Genomic DNA, 22,311 nt, shown 5'->3' with positions numbered 1-22,311 from the left:
CGACATGTGACACAGAGACACCAGAGGGGTGACGTGTTTGGGGTCAGTGACAGGAAGTCTACACAATGACATCACTCGACTCTCAGTGTGGGTTAAATTTACACTAATGCTGAAATAAAAGCCTCATGAGGAAGGAATATAAATGGGAATTACAGAAAGTCCACAAGCTAATGCTGAAAGTGTAAGTTCTCGTGGCTTTTACAGCCGTTAAATAACTCAGTGTTACATGTTCAGTATTTCAAGGTAATTATATTAATGTTTTAATAATAATAATAAAGGATTTTGGTCTTGTTTTAGTTCCGTGTCTTGAGTTCTACTGTTTTGCCTTGTTTATTCTTGTGAAGATTTTGCGATGGTTCTCATTCTGTTTTCTTGTCCTACTACTTAGTCCTGCCTGCAATCTTGTTTATTGTTGAATGTTGAGGAAACATGAAAAGCAGCTGCACTAACATAGAATTGAGAGCATCTATTTTTGTTTTTACCAGTCAGTAGGTCAGACCACCACTTTGGTCCAGACTGAAATATCTCAACTATTCGATTGCCATGAGATTTTGTACATTCATGTTCCCCGCAGGATGAACTGCAATCATTTCAGAGATACTTCTTCTGTTGTGCCATCAACAGATCAGAATTTCAATTAGTTGAATACTTTGATTAATGACAAAATATTCTCAAAACAAATGACATTGGCTGTACTTTGTGTTTAGCAATTAAAGAATGTTTGCGTGCTAACAGGTTAAACTAAGATAGTGAACTTAAGCTGTTTTTCATCCTGCGTTCTTGTCTGTACTTGTGTTCTTGTGGAAGTGAAACGTCATCAGTCGCACTGTTCCAATTCAAAAGCATCTAGCCCAGTTCAGTCAAAACCCCGGATATGTTCTCGCTCCGCCCGTTTAACCGAGCCCGCATCGGTGGTGACGTGTGTGGACTTCGGATAGCCAGATATCCCAGAATGCAAAGCGGAAATGTCGGAGGTAAAAACTCACATCTGTAAGTTATAATACTGCTGTTATTTTCAAATTACTTGAAAATTTGCTACGTTTTCGGAGATGTGAGGTTTTGATCAAATCCGCTGCTGTTCCAATTGCTGAATGATGGACTGCGTGCTCCCGTTCCTGGGAGTTTGTACTCCCCGGCCGAACTTGCCACGTCCGAGCTTTAAAGTACAGAAGCCCAAACTTGGCAAACTCTGTACCGAGAAACAGCCATTATACCTGCTAAACATTAGCATGTTAGCATGCATTTGTTAGCATTTTGCTCAAAGCTCTGCGTTTGTCTTTAGTGCCATAACAGAAACATGGATTCATTTTAGTGACACCTGAATAAACAAAGAGATTTTGTGAAATTCTGATGGAAAAATACAAATAAAAGCATATGCATATTATGTGATTTAAATGTTGCTCCTCTGTTTATCAAAGCCACTTACAAGCAGTCTGCAGGTACAGCTCTTCACACGGTTCAACCCAGAAACACTTCGACTGGTGACATCACTGATGGAGGTATTGAACCTGCGACCCCTCTGTGACCAGATGGTTACACCAACCCCCAGGCTGCCCTGCTGCCGCGGTTCCTGACCACAGCTGCAGCTCAAGATGTTTTTCTCACCTGCTTAAATGCAAATCAGAGTCTGCTGATGTTGAAGACCAGAGAGCAGTCAGACACACTGGATTTAAAAACAACAACAGAAATTTTATTGGTCACGTTAACAAAATCATACTTAAAAATCAGCATCATCATCGTTACATACAGTACACAGCTCCTCAGTATGTACAGGAACAAGGCATCGGACCTTTACGGCGTCACACATAAATAACATGCAGATTCAACGGCCTCCTGAAGCACACAAAGCAGCGTTTATGTCACTGTGAGTGGGGATCAAACATAAGAGATGGACCTGTTTCTCTAAATGATCAGGTAAAAGTTCATATATACTGTATATATGTGTGTGTGTCTGTGTGTTGGAACAATTTCTAGAGTGACGATATATAGTATTTCCTCAATTCAGTTACACAACATTTAGCTCTTCACATTCATCCTTATTTGACTTCACATGAGATGGTTTTAAGAGGAATGTTTTAAGAGGAGTGGGATTTTAAAGATTTATAAAATGATGATGAATAATTGTCACAAATAAACATGTCAGATTATGATAATTTTTACAACACATTGCACACAAGTAACTGTGCTCTTTACAAAATACACCACTGAGCAAACCAGCAGTCTGTGCAGTTACAACCACTTAACCATTGTTAGACTTTGATTGATCTGTTATCAGGAGCGAAAACAATACAAGATAACACATCTGCAACAGAATATTCATCACTGGTTTAAATACAGAAATTAAAACAAATATTTAGATTCTTTGTGGTGCGAAAACCTTCAAACGTCATCCTTGGCTTAGAGACATTCCCACATCTTATATAACAACTCTGTAAGGAAAGAACTCAACAGGCGCTGCAGAAGCTTTCAAGTCCACATGTTTGTTTCTTCACTCTGAACCAGATCAACTGAGAGTAAAGTTTCATACATCCAGTTTGGCAGGTGATCTGATCACAGAGTAGAAGTACAGAGACCACTTCTGAATCATGTGATATATAAGGCTTATTTTCACCAAAGAAACGATCTAATTCATTTCGAGAAGTTTGTGACCTTTGACTGGTTTTCACTCGGATTTAATGTGTTTCTTCGTCATTTGCATTTTAGCTGAATGTGAAGAGAAAAATGGGAAGAAAAAGCTGCTGGAGTTTCTCTTAAAGTCATTAATAACATTTCTGGATTAACAGTTTTTAAAACAAAACATTGTAAGTTATAATACAACCCCCATCGGCTTTATAACAGTTTATAGACCCCGGTTTTCACATAGGTTAAATAGGGATATGTCACTATTCTTAATTAGTAGATTATATAACCTTATAACAACTCTGTGACCGATAAACATTCCCACCAGCTGAGTTAGCTCAACTAACTAATGTAGAAAACAACTTTAAGTACAAGTGACATGAATCCCTTTAATGTGCTAATTGTTACTTTCATTGTCATTTATTGATTGCAAAAGATTCACATCATCACAAACGGACACACAACTCCTTTCTCAGGCCACGTAATATTTTTTTCATTCTTCTTATACATTTCATAGACTTTAACAAGTATCATTTCACTCTGGTTACTTAAAGCGATATTTCACCTGGATAGAATAGATTCTTTCTTTTTTTATATACAATTAAATTCATGAACATTCAGCTGCCCCGGGGCGTCTGTCACTTTCCTGTCACTTTCCTGTTATAGCTTTCGGAAATATTACAGCATATTTAACAGCACATTTAGTTAGATATTTTCAGATAGTGTTATTGACATTCACCGTGACACAGGAGCAGATGAGTTCACACTGTAATCTGGGATAATAAATATTGTTAACAAGTTAAAGGGGCAACAACGTACCCATAAATCATTATCAGAGAACAGTGAATACTGACCTGAATGATTACTGAACCCCAAAACATCATAGGATATCCGGTTTAGGGTTGAATGCTGGGAATTGATTTTCTGGGAATTCTTGTCCAGTTTCCTGAGAACAATACCTGCATTAACCCAGGATTTATCACATTTTGCCTGCATACTGAAGACTTATCTGAAACAAAGCAGGATTTCCAAACCTCATTAAGTGGCTTCCCCTACACTTCTTTTTCATGCACATCTTTTTTTAAAGTCGAAATATCTCAAATCTTTTTACTCTTGGCTGAGGTGGAAGAGTTGTTGTATAGATAAAAACAAAAATGCAACGTGGAAACTGGACTTAGTGAATAAATGATGACGTATATGAAGCATCTGGTGAAGAGCTGAAAACATCAGATGTGTGTGAGGAGGAGGACGAAACCTTCCTCACATTAACATCTGTTTCCCTTCGTTGTGTCCTCTTCTTCTGTGATGGTTTAACAGCAGCGACGAAAGTAGAGCCACCAGCTGTTTATCCAGATGCATCAGCTCCTAATATTTACATAACAGTACTTTTTATTCTGGATTTTTTTATGGATTCGATTAACCAGTGGAGGGTCAATAAAGGCCTCAGTTCACATGTTGCCCCTTTAAAACAAGTTACCATGGTGACAGATTCCTCAGTCAGTGGACATTGATGCTAATGAGCGTTTGGACACGTCTGCTTTGGCCCCCAAAAATATCCCACCTAAGTGAAATATCGCATTATCTCGTTAAATATACATTAATTCACGTTTAAGACAGAATAATAAAAAAAAAGCAGGAATGTTTATACAATAGTGTTTGCAAGGCGAAATCACGTGACTGTTTACACATGTGGATCGTGTGATATTGCATGACACTGCTGCGATGGTGCCACCTCCTGCATTGCAGTATTAATTTGTACATTCATTGAGTCTCTGAGTAAAATGCTACTGCTGTGTGTTACATGTGTGCGTATTAAATCTGTACATAAAGGGAAGCATGTTTTCAGTGGGCGCTTTGTGGAGATTTGTAGGCGTAAACTGTGATTTTACTCTGTTTTCTTTATCTGGTAGCTTAAAGAGCTGCTTATTTGAGGTTACATTTTTTACAAGGTGCTCGTGTTCACTGTGTTGGCAACCTTGTCTGGTTTTTCTGAAGCTGCAGATAGTGTAGTGATTAATGAGACCGAGCGCCGGGTCAAGCACCCTGCGTGCCGCTGAAGTGTCCTTGAGTGAAGTACTGAATCGCAAGCAGCTGTGGGAACACTGTGCTGTAACTGACCTTTGACATTTGACCCCTCAGTGTGGAGAAGGGGGAGGAGGAGTGTTTCTGGTCTGGAGAGGACAAACAGGAACATAGATTGTCTCTGATGCATTTGCTTGTAACTGCGCGTTGCCTTATTCTGCATTCCTTTATATCAGAGGTTTTAAACAGTCAACAGAGTCAACAGTGGCTGTGACACGCAGCTCACGGGTGATATTATCGTACTTTATGCACTTTTAACACTGCAACACAACATTTTGTGCCGGATTGCTGCAATTTGTGTTAAAATAATAAATGAAAACAGTCATAATTAGCAGCGTAACATAAATTTGCTAGGCCCTGGGGCAAAAAAGCACGCTTGTATACATACGGGCATACAAACACTTGACTCCATGCAATTGCAAACCTGCAGCCTTTGATCAGCACCATGGACAGCAGCCCAAGTGCCAAGTCTATCAAGGTAGGTCTAACAGCCTTTCTCTGCACTCAAACCACCACCGTCAGCTTCAGCTTTTCCGTCAGTAACAAATCAACACACAGCAGCTTACACAGTATGTCAATAATCACAGAGCAAATAGTGAATAGGAAAAGTACAGCAACTCATCAGAGGCCTACACGCTATGAATGAATGGATGACATCATCTGATCACAATCTAGGCAGTAATTGTCGCTGTCCCTCATGGCCCCTTGTAATCAGCTGGGCCCAGGTGCATTGCACTGGCTGCACCATCTGTACTAATGCCACTGGTCATGATGTATTTATTTTTAGATTCAGTGTGACTTACACTTTCCAAGGACATTATTTCCTTCCATGTCCACAGCAAATAAAGTAAATCAGTGGCAGCTGTCTTTACATCCATGGGACCACTGCAAACAGGAAATGCTAATATCTAAATCTGCTACTTTTAATGAAGCCAATTTGCCCAAATGTAAATATTTAACATTATATTTCCTGTTCTAAAGCATCATGGAAACTGTGGTTCTGAAATGTAGTAGATATTTATGATATTTATATATATATTTATGTAGTAGATTATTACCAAAATAGAAGGAAGGCTAATGAGTTATAAAATGTTTTTCAGTATATTTTGGGACATTAGTTGACCATCAAACATGGTTCTTGTATTCCACGAATGCAGACATTCTCTTCTATCTAATTATATACAGATATTTACCCATCGCACACTCATAAATACATCGCTTACACTAAGTCATTCACATGGCAATAATCAGAGGTGTAGCTACGGTAAATTTGGGATTTGATGACCAAGTGATCTGACTTATCTGTGGCAACCAAATTGAAAAAAACTAATCTAAATCCCATGCTAAGGCTTTATTCATTAGCATAGCGGGGCAATCTGCCTGCTTCGTCCTCATGATTTCCTGCAGCGAGTTGTGACTACTCAGCTAAATTCCGCCCTTGGCCTGGTGTGAATTAAAGCTTTGGTTCTTGGAAAATGTCCACCTGCAGATGATTTGTCCTAAAAATGTGTAATTTATTCCTGCAAAGTCCCAAAGGCTCCTTGCATTTATATATTTCCCTCCTCGGGGATACAATCAGAGGTTTCAAGAGTTTATAACATTGTCTCCTCTGTGGTGCCCTCACAAGCACTTTCCATGACATCCGAGAACTGCTCTACCTACAGTGCTTGTTATAAATAGACCATTTCTATGGTAACAGAGTCATCGTGCTGCCGACAGAATAAAGATTGATTTTCTCTGTCTTTGGCCAAGGTGCTCGTGGTCGGTCTTGACATTCAAACACGTCACAGAGGAACAGAAACATAGTTTTGCTCTTTTCAGAGGCTCCACACTCACATGTCCATTCTCCCTCCCGCTCTCTTCTTCTGTTCTCATTTCTAGTAAATATCCATTCACGTATTTTAGGATGTGTTCACGGTTCAAGATGTATTTTGTATGTATACTGTATATTCTTTATTATTCCACTTCGATAATATCATGAGCCTCACGATGGACAAAATCGATGCAGCAGAACCAGAGATATCGTATTTTTAATTCCACTCATTCGTCTTCCTTGTCAAAATCTATTGTCTACGTTACCCACAATGCAACTACATCGCCAACAGCTGGGTCGGCTAATGTAGCCTGCAGCAGAGATGAGCAGCGAGCTACAGATGTCTGGTAAGTTCACATCTTTCTTATGTTGTGTTCCTGTCAAAGTCCAGAGGAAATTTCCAACTTCTTAGCGTTCCAGGTGCACAACGCCAAATGTAAACAAAAAACAGACTGACCGTGACAATCTGATGTTTCTTGGGTACATATGATTGAATCGCAGCAGTGCACTTTGTTGTAATGAAAACGATTGACATAAATATACGTTAACTGTTTTCAAAAAATTTTGCAACTTTTGTGCAAAGAAGATGACTTTTTGTTTGATTGTTTACTGTAGGCCTAATTAAGTTTGTAATTAATACTAACACTAGCGACATATTTCAACATCAATTTACACAGAGGACAGGTTTTACTATATGCTCGTATGTATTACATGTAACACAGGCGAATATACTTCATGTTGATGGTTTACCATTTATGATATGCAGTTCCACGAGCCATTGTTTTGAGATGTCAGACATCTGCTTCTTTGTGAAGACGGGGTAGATGGATTCGCTGCGAGTTCACAAGTAGGAACTCTGACGTTTCATTGTACTTTTACTGTCAGGAGGGCGAGATCTGAGTTGTCTGGAACGCAGCAAAACTCACATTTGTCATTTTTAAACTTGTAGTCTTCAGGACATTTTTTCAGACTTAACACAGCTCCCTCTGGAGACACAAAAGGCTTTATGCTACCTTTTTTTTCACGTAAGCAGCAGTCTAACACCTGGAAAAGCACTTCTCCTTTAAAGGTGCAGAGTTTTTTCCACAAAAGCAATCAACAACCTTTTAGTCTGCTTCCTCGTGACCTGATTCTATCCATCCGTGCGTGTAACTAAACCCCACTCTAAAAACCTTTTTCTTCCAGCTCTGTGCGTCCAACCTGTGTGAAGCGAACCAGCAAGAACAATCATTCCCTCTATCGTGTTGTGTTTCTGCTGCTGTGTTGTTCCCCCCTCTAATGAGGAGCTGCAGGTTGAAGCAGGTCTAATTTCTCTCTCTCTGGCCCTCGACAAGAATCAGCGTTAGAGGGCTTTTTCACGCTCGTTAAAACCTTAAGTAGAGTCGTGTCTGTCTGTTTGTTGTTTCACTCTGGGAAACCTGATAGTGTCTTTGGAAGTATTTAGCTTCATGCAGAGTCACTCCCTGTCCTCCCCCCCTGCAAGCTGAGAATCCATCTCTTCAAGAATCAGCTCACGTCATCCGGCGTCTCCGCTGCATCGGCTCTCCCACATCCATTAATCTCCTTCACTCTCTCACCTCTGCTGCCTCTGTTGACTTCTTATTTCTTTTTCTTTTTCTCCTAATCATACCGAAATCACGGAAGCCTGTGTGCTCTTTACTTCTGGTTGTAAACTGGTGATGTACAGATTGTACACTGTGGTGCTCATCATGCATCATTCAGGATTAGAGTCTCATCTTAAACATGTAGTAGCATTTCCATATCGATGTTTCTGTGTGTGTATCATTTTAAGCATCAAATATTATAAAATTCAAATTAGTGTAAAGTGGAGTAAGCCAGGGCGGAGCCGCAGCAGGGCGAGCGAGCAGCAATAACCTCAGCGAACATCTGTTGACCGCATAAACAGCCACAGATCAAATGCTTTCTTAATGGAACAATATTCTATAATTTATTATCAAGACACACATTAAAGGTGGTATCAAGAAGTGAACTGATTTTCTACTTCAAGACAATTTCAACTCTAAAGGGTCAGTTTTTGTTGGTACATAAATGTTTATCATGAAGACAGTTTTGGTTTTATTTGACACCTGACACCACTGGCGCTTCTGCTGCTGCCGCCGATTACAATGGAGGTGAATGTAATTTGTTTTGTGTGTCATGGATATTATAGATAATCAGGTAATAAATGTTTTCCAGACTGCAGGTTTGCAGCGGCTACCTTCAGGACCTTTTTACGACGTCAGTCCAGCTTGTTAGAGCAGGACAGAATAATGCTGTCTAAGTTAAGATGGCTCAAATATGAATATCAGATGCTTAAAATGAACCTGCAGTCCACGCCAGCGAACACCAGCGCACAGGGAGTTATCACTATAAATGTCTTAACTTCCAGAAGTTTGATAAATATACACGTGTTATTTTGAACGTGCCAAACTAATCTGGCAGGATGACATTTACTAAAACTTGTCACAGATTTTATTATATTCCAGACACAAACTAAGTAAGTGTGATCACACTCTGAACTGTGAAAGTGAGAAGGAGGCTGGATATTTCTCAGACAACCTTTGATTAACAGAGGAACCTCAGCTGGCATGGCTGTGGGAGATTTTAGCTTCAAACTAGAAGCGGGCATTTTATTCCGGACGGGAGTCAATTTCACTATTTATCACAGCTTTTTATATATAAATATGCAGTTCTAATCAGGAATGGGACGTGTTTTTGTGAAAATGGGATGACACAGGAGTGAAAATCCACTCCTGTGTCACCATCTACTTCAAACACCAAAGATAACAGAGCTTAAATAGTTGCCTCATTGCTTCACTTACATACAGCAGGATCAACTTGTTAGTACAAAATATTAAAAACATTTCAAGTGCTTTAAATTAAAAGACAAAATGCATTGTTTGCCCCTCAGCAGGACAACATACTCACTGTGCCTTTCAAAACCATTACAAATCAGTTTTGTAAAAATAAAAGAATTTTCTGATCTTATACGGCTTTGGTCACGGTTTGGTTAGCTTTAGGGACTGTCAGTAGGAAAGGGGAAACAAACAGTGGCTTTTTATTAACCCATCTGACCGCATCACTCCTCCATCTGCTGACTTTGTAGCTCTATAACAACATCATCAACTCCCTTTGCTTCTGAGTGAAAAAAAGTCAGAATTACTGAAGCCGCTAACATCAATTGAATGTAAAAAACTTAATGTTTTTCTTGGGGGGAGAAGTCTCCTGCAGCTACAAGTGCCCGAGCAAAAGTCGTCTTAAGATTTAACCAAGAAGCTCTCTCATGTGAATTCACCAGAAGCAGCCAGAGACGAGTCTTTTCTTTACTCAAGGACACCTCAGCAGAGACAGACTATAGCCGGGATTGAACCTGTGACTGTCCAGCAACAGAACAGTCTTTAAAATGAACCTGCTGCACCAGAGATTATCGAACAGTGCTTCTGACACTGCCATTACCAAGTAATGTATAATATAGGAAGTAAATAAATTTGTGGTAAAATTAACTTAATTTAATTTTCCTGCAGAACACTTTAGGGAAGATTGATGCGAGTATATACCAGTTATTATGAATACAGTACATGATTACAGTTAGCATTTTAACAACTGTGTATCTACTAGAGTTGCAACGATCAATTAAATGATTACTGAACACTAAATTAATAGGCAACTATTTTGATTTGATTATTTGTCTACGTTATTTTTTAAGCAAAACTGTTTTCAGACACTAAAATGGGGATATTTGCTGTTTTTTTAAATTATGTCAACTTGGATTTTTGGAAATATCTTTGACATTGACATTTTATGGACCAAAAATGTTATCTACAGTGAAAGAAAACATGAGTTGCAGCCCTAATATCTACTAATGATTAAATTCTATTAGTTTTCCCATGAGTTTTTTGTGATTTAATGAATCTCAATGTTCAGCACTGAAGCACAATTGTTCAGCTTTTGTTCAGCTGCTCAGTTTCAGAGTTGGTTATTAAGCTGCTAACAGAAAGAAATTGCTCCAACCGTGACGAGGTTTTCCAATTTTGCATGCCTGTGTTGCGTATTTTGGTTTCTGAGCATTAGCTGTTGCTGGTCGACTACATCCGACATGTCTATGTGTAATATTTACAGTATATTTGTACTGCGAAATTAAAATGTGATACATATCTTAATAAACAGCTTTGAGATAGTATGTCAGTGTGTGTGTGTATATTAAGATTTTCTCACAAGTACAGAGTCACACACTCGTTTGTGAGCACACCTGTCTTATGAGGACATTATGGGTGTGTGTGTGTGTGTGTGTGTGTGTGTGTGTGTGTGTGTGTGTGTGTAGCTACATTACCCTTGGCTAACTGTCTCACTATACAGACCTTAATACATTAGCATAATAATACTTGTGTATACATAATTTACAGTGTCTGTGTTTACTCATTAAGGCATATTGTATCCTTACATCACATAAATAACATCTGTTTACATATAATACAAATAAGTAAGTAGGCGCTGTGTCATTAAAGGTTCAGTCCAGTCAAAACCAGCTTCTTCTCCAGAAAGGAAAAAAAAGACTGAAGACACCTTGATGTTTGTTCTTTTAAATCGAATGAACTGTTTCACTATTTAAAGCACAGTTCTACATTATTTTTTCATAGATTATATACTGATTATAATAATTGCTGTGCCCGTTAGGATTCATTTCAACATTCAATTAAATAAAACCAGGAAAGTCACAGCAGCTGAAATTGTGAGTTTTTCTTATCACAGCAGCAACTAGCATGTAGCACATGCTAGTTCCATTGTCCACTAAACTCTCAGGACCTTTAAATGTCAGATAATCATTCATTCGTATTTCAAAGGAGATTCTGATTGTGGATTTTCACTTGCAGCATTATACAAAGACTCTGATGTTGTGGAAAGTGATGCTAGATGCAGAAAATGCTGATTAGTCAACATGAGGCAACAGTTTTGAGTGATGCAGCATGAGACATTTGATATGTGACATGATACTTTGGAGATCTGGGTTGTTATTGTTTCATTCATGGGAAGCATCGTGTCATTGTATATGTAAAACTGTCATCTATGGCCTTGAGCCACCAGCGGTGAAAGTGTTAAATCACTCTGTCGGGTGAGAAACTGTTGGGGAGTTGACTTTCACGCCTTTACAGATTTATGTGTCTGGTTTTGTCACTTACAAAATTACATGTCTTTCCCGGCTGTCTGAGAATCACCTTCAAACAAATATGCAATCCAAACTAAATGACCCAATACAGCTACACAAAAATGGATTCGGCCGGGTAGAGACATTCCTGTGATGAAAACCAAATGTTTTTCCTTCATCTAGTTTCCACCGTGAAAAACAAAATGAATCGATTTGCGACCAAGACGCAGGGACAAAATCTGTGTAGGGTTGGATAAAAACACAAAAGAACCATCAAGGAGAGAGCGAAATGATTTCTGACAAACAACATCAGACTAGGTAAGAGTACAGATGAGCTGCTGGACTGCTGATGCAATGCTTTCTGGGTAATGTGTGTCACCCTCTTAACAATGATTCATATCAGTCCTCTCAGTCTAACACCTCTCTCTCCTCTTATCATCCCCTCCTACCTCTTTCTGCATCTTATTGTATTTCCTTACAGTCAAAAATCAATCAACTAAATATTTTAGAAATGTCAAATTTTAAAGCTGCATTAAGCTAATGTTTATTTTAGAGATATTTTTTATTGTTTTGCCTTTAATTGACAGAGTGAGGTGAAGGCACGAGAGGCAACAAAGGTCTCTGTCTGGAGTCAAACCGGCGAGATCAATATTTAACAAATTTAGAAAATAATTAAGAACAATTTAAAAAAATATTTTGAGAAAAAAAGTCATTATATTTAGAGATTAAAGTATAAATATTACAAGAAAAAGTCATGATATTATGAGAACAAGGTCACAGTAGACTTTAACACAGTCGTATTAATAAATCAAACAAATTGCTTAATGCAGGTTTAAATTGATCATCCTTTTTTTGAGGGCATGTGGTGACACAGATTAGATTATTTTATGCTTCATCTTCTCTACTGTTACTGACAATTTATTGCTGATGCTGCTGGTGGCTGTAAATGTCACGCTAGAGTTAAATATTAGTTTCAAAAGTGTTGCCTCTGTCAATTTGTGCGAGAGCTTTAGCATCACACTTTCCATGTTACTTTATTTAGACAGTCCAGTAATGACACTCCAATTTCCAACAGATGTAGCATGATAGACTACGTCAGATATTTAATGTTTGTGTTAAGGTTAGATTGGGCGTTTAAAGTGTGCCAAGGTGTAAATCTTGAACATCTTTTGTAGAGTTTCAACACCGGACGGACGTCATAAATAAAGTAATTTTTCTTTCTGCAGTGGCGACGAACCTCCAGGGCTGTCGGACACGATGTGCTTTATAATGTAAAACTCAGTCTCTGATTAACATACTAGGATTTATATAGTAACTGTAATCTTTGAAATTCAACCATTCATCTCCAAATGTGCTCTTTTCCACACTGGCATAGGCTTACCTCTCTTCTTCTACCGAGTTGAGCTCTCTTTTGTTAAGTAATACATCCCTTATGATTGGTTAGAATAAATATCCCATAAACTTGGTTTAGCGTTCATCCAAAAACGCCGGGTTAAAGCTGGGTCGCTCCAGCAGAGAGCCTTGTGCTCAAGATGTGCTTCTCCTGCCGGCACAAACAGGGGGCCTGCACCATTTTGCATCCCCGTTTTGCAACTGAGCGCTCACTCAGAGGAAGGCAAAACAGCTGCAGAGTGAGAGTAAAGCCCCGCTAGTTGACTCCATGTGCAGCATTTGTAGAAGAAGAGGAAGATGTGGCAGGAGGAGGGTGTCTGCTTGGTCCTGGTTCTGATTTGGAGTCCCCACTAGGTCCTGGCTGAATGTTATTCCCTGTCTCTGCACGTTCCACCAAAAAATCCTCACCTCCGTCCCCGCCCTCGCCGCTTACTGCCTCTCCAGTCGCCAGCTGCTTCATCCTCAGGTTGATGGAACCGTAAGTCCTCTTGGGTCGAACAAACGCCGCCCTGCGTCGGTACATCTCGCCCCGGCAGATGGACACCATGAGCAGCATAGACAGGAACATCCCTCCCAGGGTCAGCAGGCCCAGGCCTGCGATGATGCACTTGTCCAGGTGGGAGCCCAGCTGGGCGTAGTACATCTCCAGCTTCTCCATCTGGCGAGCCGACACGGAGTCCGGGTCGACTTTGGCCTCTCGCGGGATGGTGTAGGCTATGACCACCAGGACGATCCCGCTCACCAGGAACACCAGGGCGAAGATGAAGCCGTAGTCGGCAGAGTGATCATCAGCGGGGCTGAACTCAGTGAAGTCCTGGCCGTCCTCCTGCCCTCCACCTCCTTCCTCCTCATCATATGACCGCGGAGAGATCTCCTGATTCTGCTGCTCCCCCTAAAAAAAGACAAAAATTACAAACAAGAGCAACACATGACCAAGAATAAACCCAATATTTATAAAGGAATTGCAGGTAAAAACAGAGAAAACCAAGCTGGAAGCAAAAGTCTTTTAGTGTCAACATCTGAGTCACATTTTAAATAATGCAAGTAAGTAAATATCTGAGTACAGTGGCATCTGGCAAACAGTCTGGTCCACAGTGGCTGCCACAAATAAAAACCTGCATTGCAAATGTTGTTTCTCTGTTAACAGTATTGGTTAAGACCATTCAAGCCAAAAGACAACTTTATTTTAAAAGTGCCACGGAGCTATTTCCCGAAAATATAATCACGTTTTTCATATCTTTACAAGCACATTATGTTTTTGTTTTGCTTGAATCATTTTGTCATGGTTGATGTGACTTTTTTCAGAAGTTAATCTCTGGTTGTGTAACCAGACTAATGACATCCTTGTATAACATCTTGTGTAGGCCAAGTGCTCTTTAGTTGTATCCCACCCACCACTTTATCATACTTTATTTTTGCAGTCAGGTTTTGTTTGTGAGTAGCAGGGTAAAATATTTAATAATTAGGCTACTGTCACCTCACTGTAACCACATCACTGGTTAACATAATGAATGGTAGCCTTGAAACAAATGATAAAACAGAAGCAGTAACCACCCAACAAGGCTGAACTTACCTTGCTGTTGCCTGAAGCTGAGGGCGGACACCCCGCCGACGCTGTGGCCCCCTGCTGGTGGCCGAGCTCCTCGTCCTGCTGGTAGGAGGCGTTCTCGAACCCCCGGGCAACGCAGCCCACTGTGGCCGCTGTCCAGGGTGCTGAGGGTGGTGTCGGAGACACGCCTCGCCGGCCTCCACCACCCCGCAGCTCCCGGAGCTCTACGGCATTGAAAGAAGACTCCATCTAAATGTGTCCGATGTGCTCATGTCTTCACAACCCCTCTGCTCTGCATTATCCTCACTGAATAAAGAAAACATATGATTGAATGGACAAGAGAAAGTAGATACAGGTAGGCCTTTAATGTGTTAAAACTAACCAGACAGCCTGACATAATAGTCCCTACCTATTACTTTAGTGACATTAGTGTCTGTGGTGAAATCAATAGTGACCGACATCACTCTTTAAATATTTATATAGGCTACTGGTGAGTAAATCTACACATTAGTGACATGTAGCCTCATATTTGATATACTCTGGTATGTCCCTATTACTATTAAATACGTCTCCACTGAGGGTTTTTGAACCCATATCAATAAAAGTATTAAAAATCAATGATGAAAATGTTAAAAATCAAGCAGTTCTGCAGCACGAGGGAGGTTTCAGGACAGAATCAGTAGGTTATCCATCACACACACACACACACACACACACACAAATCATCTCAATCATGAGCATCTCACCTTGATAATTAAGCCTATTTATTTCCATTTTTCTTTCATCATCGCTGTCACTTCCTGTTGAGACATGTATGGACAGTTAAAACCAGATCCTAAATCCTAAACAGATCCATCACTATAACACCATCCGCTCCTCACACATACACGCATGTGCACAGGAGGGTGTTGAAAACACAAGTGACATGAAAACAAAGACAGCAGTGAGACAAATGTCTCTGAAAAAAATAGCCTACATTTAGTTTTATTTTATTTCACAGAGAATAAATTCACAGTGTGTTCATGGTTAACACTGTGGGTGTGAACCTCATCCAAACAGCAGTTTCGCTCCAGGTTATTCTAATTCTAATTATAATAATTATAATGAAAAGCCTGTGTAAAAGCAGTGTGATGGTCTACATTAGGCTACAAGACTATAGTTGATCCTCTTGACTCAGTTAGCCATGAGGTGTAGCCTAACTTTATTTATAAAATGCGCCCTTTTCATTTCACTTTTTTGTATTTAATCTCCGGGAAAGCATCACATGTGTTGTCTCTGCAGCCGGTTAATCTCCGGGGAGCACCAGACTAAAGTAGCCCACTGACACAGTTACCATCTATCGTTACATCAAGCCCCGTGGCCCGCAGACAGCCTGAGCGCCCATGGGTAAGGTGTCCGGCAACACCATCACTGTGACCTTGTGATGCGCCAAACTGCCAAAACCTGGACCAACACACTCCGTCTGTGTGTGTGTGTGTGTAGGAGAGATAATATCAGGATCAACCGGGACTGATAAGCACCACACCGACTGACATGTTGTTCATTATCCAGACCTGAAGGCAGATAACACGGACTGAGAGAGGAGGGGGAGTCCGAGCCAGAGCGGGATCTTATTCAGAGTTAAATTATACAACGGAGCGACACAAGTGACGGTTTCTCCGGAGGGAGACACCGGGAGATGGATTCAGTATCCAGGCAGGCAGCATCCACCCAGTTCCCCGCTAAATCCGGATTAAAAAAAACATCGCCTGTATCATCAAACATCTGCGGGGAAACCGACGAGAGGGCGTAAAGAGTCGTTCACGTTAAGCGATCGGTATGACAGCGGGGTCTTACCTGGAGCTGATGACTGCTTTGGACATCTCATCCGGAGAGATGGATGCTGCTGGATCATGTGTGAGGAGGAGAGAGAGAGAGAGAGAGAGAGAGAGAGAGAGAGAGAGAGAGAGAGAGAGAGAGAGAGAGAGAGAGGGAGGGAGGACCGGGGTTAACTGACCATGCGCAAAACCAGCCTGTGGTTCTCTCTGCTGGTGTCTGAAGAGCTGGAGCCAGAGATGGACAGATAAATCACCCCCGAGAGGTGTGGTGGGGGAATATGCATTAATAAATTAATAGGGAGAGTGCAATGCAAGTGTGTAGGCTACAGCATCAGTCAACTGCGATGACACCAATCAATGAGACGATTAAAACTTAAATCTGACTGGTACAGAAACATTATTGTGGGACGCAGGCTACAATAAAGAAATTATGACTCTTTTTTTGTTTCAACCCGCATTTTGTAATTTTGATGTCGCCCTAACTCCTCCAAATTGTAGCTTATATTTAATATACAATATATTTAAAAGAAAACAAACTTAAAAAGGATCCCTCCTCAGTCACACTAAAATCTCAGTATGGGAGGAATGATTACAGATGAGTGAATGTTGTTTTAAGACAGGGTTAAAAAAAGCCTAACCTATCATCTACACATGTCTACCATGTTCACCATGCTAGCATTTGCTAATAAACACTAAACATGAGGAAGGCTGAAGGGACAGCCATTAGTTTTGCAGGTTTATGCCATTTGTTTTGGTCCTATTTGAAGTCAGGTGATCACCAAACATATTTCCATCTTGACCAACCAGCTGCTAGCATGGCTAAATGGCTCATGTGGGTGAGTTCAAGTATATGTTTAGCCTTATATCACATAGGCTATATATATAGAATAATTTAAATAGCCTACAAAAACAACAAGACTAACCAACAAGAAATACAAACTGAACATAGAAATTAAACATTTAAATTACCATTAGCCAGCAGCATCATGTTCTTGTATCTAAATATATTTTGCAAGCAAAGAGGAAATTTATTTTAAGTTTAAGTTTATTCTCCTCCACCTGTTTCAGCTCAGGAAACAGTTGTGATCAAAATGGCCGAGGTCTCTCAGATGTGAAACAACATCTGTCTAAAAAAGAAAATCTCATGTAACAAAGACAGAGAGATAAAAAAAAAAAAAAAGCTATTAGAATAAACATAGCAACACAATCTGCCTTTGAATTCCACACAAAAAACGGGATGATGTGGTAATCATTGATCTCCTCACACCATCAACATGTGGAGGATTAACCAGTCAGTGGTGTAAAAAACGTGCTCCGTCTTGATGTGCAAAGATGTTAATCTCCACTGAGAAACCACTCCTGCTGCCATGGCAACACATATCCAGCACAGACATGAACATTTTTATATAAAAACGGAATCAATTTTATTTCATTATCGTTCAAAATCTTTTTATCTTTCACATGAATAAATGTCTGTTCTCTGTCTTTTTGCTGATATCTGCAGCAGATTTATCCGGCCGATCACAGCTGCTGCTCTGAACACTCGGCTGGGTTTTTTATCCAGAGGGAAACATCCTCAGACACACAGACTATTAATCCTCAGCTGCACAGGCTGATGGGCTTCATCTCTGCAGCTGTTTGTCTTTGTGAGAAATACAACAAGAGTCGTGTATTTTTAAAACACTGTTCTGGAGAAAAATCCATCACAGAAATCACAGAAGATAGCGGCGTCAAAAGACCAGAATGCACTGCAGCTACGTGATATAAGTAGGCATAAAAGATGTTCCTTTCAGGTTTATTAGAAAACTGTCACTCCTGTTATCTGTTTTTGGTCAACCGAACACCAACAGACGACTACAACAACTCCACTCTATATTTTTCTTCAGCAAAACCAACAGTGAATGTGTCTTTTAACAAGTGTGTGTGTGTGTGTGTGTGTGTGTGTATCACAACCTCATTTATCTTCTTTCTCTGAGCCATAAAGCTCCTTTGTTGTCCAGAAACCATTAAAACACATGTGTGAGCATCACTGCTGCACTGGGTGACATGTTCATTCATCACCATGAACACACACATTGTAGTCTATTCTATACACCGTCCTGCTGCCCCCAAATACTCACTACAGCAACATATGTGGATTCATCCTCTGCTGAAAATAGTCCCTGACAAATGCACTATTTTCTCCTGTTTTTTGATAAAAACTACGACTACTTGTGTCGAGAGACGGACTAACACGTTGTAGCTTTCCTTTTTTTAATGTGGTTTGTCGACAATAAAAAAACAACATTGAACAACAGTGACCTTAACCTTTAAAGGGTTGTTGAAAAGCAAAGAGTCCAAGAGCCGAACAAACGTCAAGAGTTTTAGACATGTATTTGGTATTTTTATGTACCTGTAGAAAAACGTTTTCCTCAGTGACAATGAATTAAAATTGGTGACTTTTCTGATATTTGCTAAAATTATAAGTCTTGATTTGTAATTTCTTGTCAAATGTTGCAAATATAAGCAAAACGTTAACTGTCACAAACAAATAGTCTTTGCAAAGTGTTGTAGGTTATAAAACGACTAAGACTGTTTACAGGATCAGACCAACACTGGGACATGAGGTTTAGCTGTTGGACAAGTGGTTTACATGCATTTAGCCTCCATTTTTGCTTTTGGCCACAGAGATTGAAGAGCAGGCAATGGGAGAGTTAGAAACTGAAAACAGCTCATGAATTAAATGAAACATCCCCCACCGATTCCACAGGCGGGCCTTCCCTGTACTCGACTGAGAGATACTGAACTTGGCCTCAGCGCTTCCTGTCTATCTCAGCGAAGGAAACACCAGCTGTCTTCGAGAAGCCCTCCATGTAAAAGGCAGCCGCCCGTGAAATGTAGAATAATCTCATGTCACGGTGGCTGGGATTGGTTTCTCCCTGCCTCAGGCAGATTATCAGCGCTCACCTTGTGGAGATGTAAGGTCAGAGGAAGTGTGGCGTGTCAGTCGCTGCACAGAGGAACCTCTGAGAGGCTTTTCTGCTTCCTTACAGAGGTGGCCTAAATACTTTGCTGGCTAATTTTAGATCTGGCCATTGTATTCAGTTTAACAGGATGGAGAAAGAATATAGTATTCACAAGGATATTAAGCATTATGGATTTATTTTCATTCCTCAGAGTGTTCAGTTACTGAGAACCTGCGGCAGGATTCTCTACATTTCTCTTTTACTTGCCTAATATATTCAAGAGATTTGTATTTATCACAGGAAAATGAAACAGTACCATAAAAATGCATCACACAGACAATTAAACAGAAAAAACCCTGATAAAAAACTATGTGCTACGATACAAGCTAACCCTTATTAAAACTAAAAACATGTTTGTAAAACCTGTGTGGGTCGCCTAATTTAAAAACTCTGTTATATGCGAATACGCAGAGATTTTCCAGGAGGAAATGCATTAATGCGTTAATCTACATTGTATGAACTCAATTGGCGAGTGCTTGAATGTAACATATTTATTTATATCTAACAGTCCTGAATTCTAGCTTTAAATTAGACAGAAGTTTACTTTGCTGACGATATTGCAAAACCACTTCGCAAATTCCTTTTAAAGTGACTCTGCCAATAAAACTTTCTGGTATCGGTATGGCATTCTGTCACAAATTATAATCTACTTGATGTACATAAACAGTGCTGTGTAGATTACTTTCTGCAAGTGGTAATTAAAAGGTGTACTCCAGCAAATGTAAGTATAGTAATTCCATGAAGTCAGCGGGTCTGCAAGAGACAGATTTAACAAGCCTAAGTGGGGATTCAGACTGAAAACAGCCCGGAGTTATAACAGCGTGGCTGCGGTGAGACATGAAATCTGATCCAGGAAGTCCAGGAGAAACAGATTAATGCATTTAAATGTGTATCAGATGCCAAAATGCAGCACAGCGGTTTGTAACACTTAACATGTGGCAACTATTTTATTTTTTGTCACAATAGAAAAAGCCTGCCTAATCTACCAATAACATGCACTTGCATGTATTTGATTGGCCATGGCAGCATCTTGCTGGACTCCTCTGTGTTGCAACCTGAGAAAAACTACAACTACATACTCCTCATGACGAGTAAACTGATCTTCATTTTTATATATATTTAAACATGCTGCCTTTTCAATAAAATCTGCATTAACTGATCTGTGTTAAAAGGTCAAAGGTTAAGGAGATCAGCATGTTGATGTACTACAAAATGAACATGTTGGAGATTTGAAGGTCTCTATCGGATGATGAAAGTCACGTCCATCCTGGTATCTTGTATCCTTTATGTCATGGAAGAGAAGAATTCACAGTGCAAAGGGTGGTAAAAAACCAAAAATGATACTCATTTTCTATTTTTCCCAGATCACACGCTGCACAAATTTGACTTCTTTTTTCTTCCAAAGCAGCAAACAGACCTGTTTCAATGTGGAGAGGCAGCTCTAATCTGGGCACAAACACACATTTTGAGAAATGGAAGTAGCCTGTATTTAACACAACTTTGTTCTAATTTACACTATATCCCACTTTTCCTTAACAAAATGGTAATATTGTTTATTCTTGTTTCACTCTTACTCTGGAGTTTCCCTAAAAAGACAACTGGAGGGCCCCACACACCATGTTGGGAACCTCTAGACAGCAGAATAACATATTCATCAACAGACGGGTGAAAATCACTTTGCACCTACACATGTGAATCATCTCAGCGTTATTTTTCAGTGAAACTGTTGAAGGAGGTGTGTTGTCGTGGTAACGAGCAGGTGGAGAACCAACGGGAACTCGACGTTCCTCAACTCACACACAAGAAAAAAAAAGGGAGGAAACCCCAAGTTTTTAATAGAAGTTCAGGTAAGTTTGAGTAAACAAACAGGACGTTAACCGGCTGTGGTCTTATATTATATTCTCACAGATGGAATCAACAGCAAGATGAGAACTTCAGAAAGGGACTTTAACTTTGTTGGTACAAAACATTGTGAGTGAGTTGGTGAAAACTCAAGACACACCCGCAGGCAGTCGATCATCTGGATACTGTTCATGTATAGACTACAGGTAGGACAGCTCTATGAAACGCAAACGTATCCGTACATGATCCAACCCAGGATCCTGTTGTGCATGTAAACACACTCAATGAAATGCAGGTGTTAGGAATTCCTCCTCAGCAAGAGGAACACACCTTTCCTCTGAGCTGCAGGGTGCGTTCGTATGAGACATCTCTCTGGTAACAAGGTTTAAAGCTGCTATAATCTATCTTTTTATAGTAACAATGGAAGGAATGAGTACTTGTGATGTGAGACAGACGCCGTTAGAGACGAGCTTGTGAACATAGTGGAGCATTTAGCAGTTAAAGAGCCAGATATTTCCCTGAGGAGCTGGTGGAGACCAAAAACAGAGCTAAGAGAGGGAGAATATTGGCCTTAAATAAAGTTACTGTTCCTCTGTGTCTGCTGGATTTGTACAAAGGTAACTGTAGGCAACAAACAAATCAGGTAATTCAGGTTTAAAACTGCTCACAAACAAGAAAAAAATGTGTATTTTCCTGAATCAGCTGTTTAAGCCCTCAAGAAAATAATTTATGTATAAAAAGTTCTACATTTCATGAGTCGGCACAGACAGTAAGTGTTTCAGAAGGAGCTCCGGTGTTTTGTTTACGTTATCTACAAAATCTTTTTGTTTACTTATTATTTCCAGGCCTGAACAACATACTTTAAACACAAACCACTGACAGCACTGAGACCCGATGTGTTCATATACGTACTTACAATTAATAACTCATATTTATTAGTGCTAGGCAACCATTAAAAATATTAATTGCATTAACTGCAATTAATCTCATTGTTAGGCGCAAAATTGAACAATGAATTCTGCTTTTAATTTCAAACTTCTACATACACA

At 39.9% G+C, this 22,311-nt stretch overlaps 1 protein-coding gene across 1 annotated transcript; it reads right to left on the bottom strand.

Moving 5' to 3' along the window:
- Nucleotides 1-1,668: 1,668 nt before the first annotated feature.
- Nucleotides 1,669-16,494, bottom strand: tmem74b (transmembrane protein 74B). Its single transcript, XM_038696904.1, has 4 exons — nt 16,435-16,494; nt 15,345-15,398; nt 14,623-14,904; nt 1,669-13,941 (listed from the first exon to the last, which is right to left on the bottom strand). The coding sequence occupies exons 3-4, from the start codon at nt 14,845-14,847 to the stop codon at nt 13,306-13,308; spliced, it is 861 nt and encodes a 286-aa protein (XP_038552832.1). The 5' UTR covers nt 14,848-14,904; nt 15,345-15,398; nt 16,435-16,494; the 3' UTR covers nt 1,669-13,305.
- Nucleotides 16,495-22,311: the final 5,817 nt, after the last annotated feature.

Source organism: Micropterus salmoides, unplaced genomic scaffold (genome assembly GCF_014851395.1).
Source record: "Micropterus salmoides isolate LMB-PRFRI ecotype aquatic unplaced genomic scaffold, ASM1485139v1 Ms_hic_scaffold_4, whole genome shotgun sequence".
NCBI lineage: Eukaryota > Metazoa > Chordata > Actinopteri > Centrarchiformes > Centrarchidae > Micropterus > Micropterus salmoides.
The sequence above is the reverse complement of the archived record's forward strand: the minus strand, read 5'-3'. Positions and strand labels throughout refer to the sequence as shown.

Excerpts from the sequence above, each read along its gene's own strand:
- tmem74b (XM_038696904.1), bottom strand. The coding sequence starts at position 14,847 with ATGGAGTCTTCTTTCAATGCCGTAGAGCTCCGGGAGCTGCGGGGTGGT. Across the intron at positions 13,942-14,622 it reads CAGCTTCAGGCAACAGCAAG|GGGGAGCAGCAGAATCAGGA; the intron begins GTAAGTTCAGCC and ends GTCTTTTTTTAG.